This window comes from Austrofundulus limnaeus, unplaced genomic scaffold (assembly GCF_001266775.1).
Source record: "Austrofundulus limnaeus strain Quisiro unplaced genomic scaffold, Austrofundulus_limnaeus-1.0 Scaffold159, whole genome shotgun sequence".
Classification (NCBI taxonomy): Eukaryota; Metazoa; Chordata; class Actinopteri; order Cyprinodontiformes; family Rivulidae; genus Austrofundulus; species Austrofundulus limnaeus.
Window position 1 is genome coordinate 167092 of NW_013952561.1, and position 1064 is coordinate 168155.

The 1064-nt window shown below is 40.4% G+C and overlaps 1 protein-coding gene across 1 annotated transcript in view; it reads right to left on the minus strand.

The window, feature by feature from the left end:
• Nucleotides 1-1064, minus strand: part of trpm5 (transient receptor potential cation channel, subfamily M, member 5) — a gene marked incomplete in the record, with an annotated part of 30428 nt that overhangs the window by 24654 nt on the left and 4710 nt on the right. The window contains 2 exon segments of the mRNA XM_014016987.1: nt 436-616; nt 733-889. Of these exon segments, the coding sequence (XP_013872441.1) occupies nt 436-616; nt 733-889 (338 nt within the window).

Genomic DNA, 1064 nt, shown 5'->3' on the forward strand with positions numbered 1-1064 from the left:
GTGTGTGTGTGTGTGTGTGTGTGTGTGTGTGTGTGTGTGTGTGTGGATGAAGTATTGCACGTTTTATGGTAAGTTCCACAGAAACTGCACAGCTATAAGTGAATTTGAAAGCGGGCATGGAACCAGAAGGTTGTGTCTAAGATTACACAAGAGCCGTGCAGTCAATGTAAATTACATTGTTGGCTCATAAATGCTGTTGTGCAGTTTTTTTTTTTATTTTATCTGAAGAAATAAATGATGTATTTTATCTTGGTGCATAAAACACATATAAACACAAGGAAAAAAGTGGATTTCAGGCTGTAACTTTCCACATCAAAGAATAATACTGTGTACAGTTGCTGTTAGCAATTCGGCTACAAGTCAATAAAAGGCAACAAAAAACCTCATTCCATTTTTGTCAAAAGTCAAGGCCAGTTGTGTTCCTATGATAAAAACCTGTGCTCTGCGCTGCTTTCACCAGCCCTTTTCGAAGAGTGTCCCTGAGCCAGGGTTTCATCTGAGCCAGCTCATCTCCGCCCACCAAGGCCACAACCAAATGTGGAGGAGCCAGACCCCACTCCTCTGTCAGCATCTTGTAAATCAGAACTGGATCGGTGTTGCTGCGCACTCTCACAAACTGAATGAATGGAATAGAAATGCTATGTCAGCATCCTGTTTTTGACACCAGTCTTGTCATATTTATGGATTTTTTTACATCATTTGTTTATTTACATTTCTGTTACAGAATCTCACCTTTCCTCTTGTCTTATTAGATCCAATGAAGTCAATGTCACCCACTCTGCCAGCTGCCCAGTGGCTCTTTTCTGTTTTTATTCTAGTAGCCAGTGTTCTGGCTACATTTTCAATAGCTTCATCCACTGGTGAGCAGCACGGACAGCCAAGGAGAACGCTGCAAAACACAGTGATAATTGCCCTGAGTTTTAAAGTAGGCATCAGAAAACATGTGTTACCCTGGCCCATTTTTCTAAAAGCAAAATACCAAACTAAAATGTCTTTTCTTGCCTGCATTATCTGCCAAGGTAACTGGGGACTTTTGTTTGCAGCAAAACAAATATATATATATA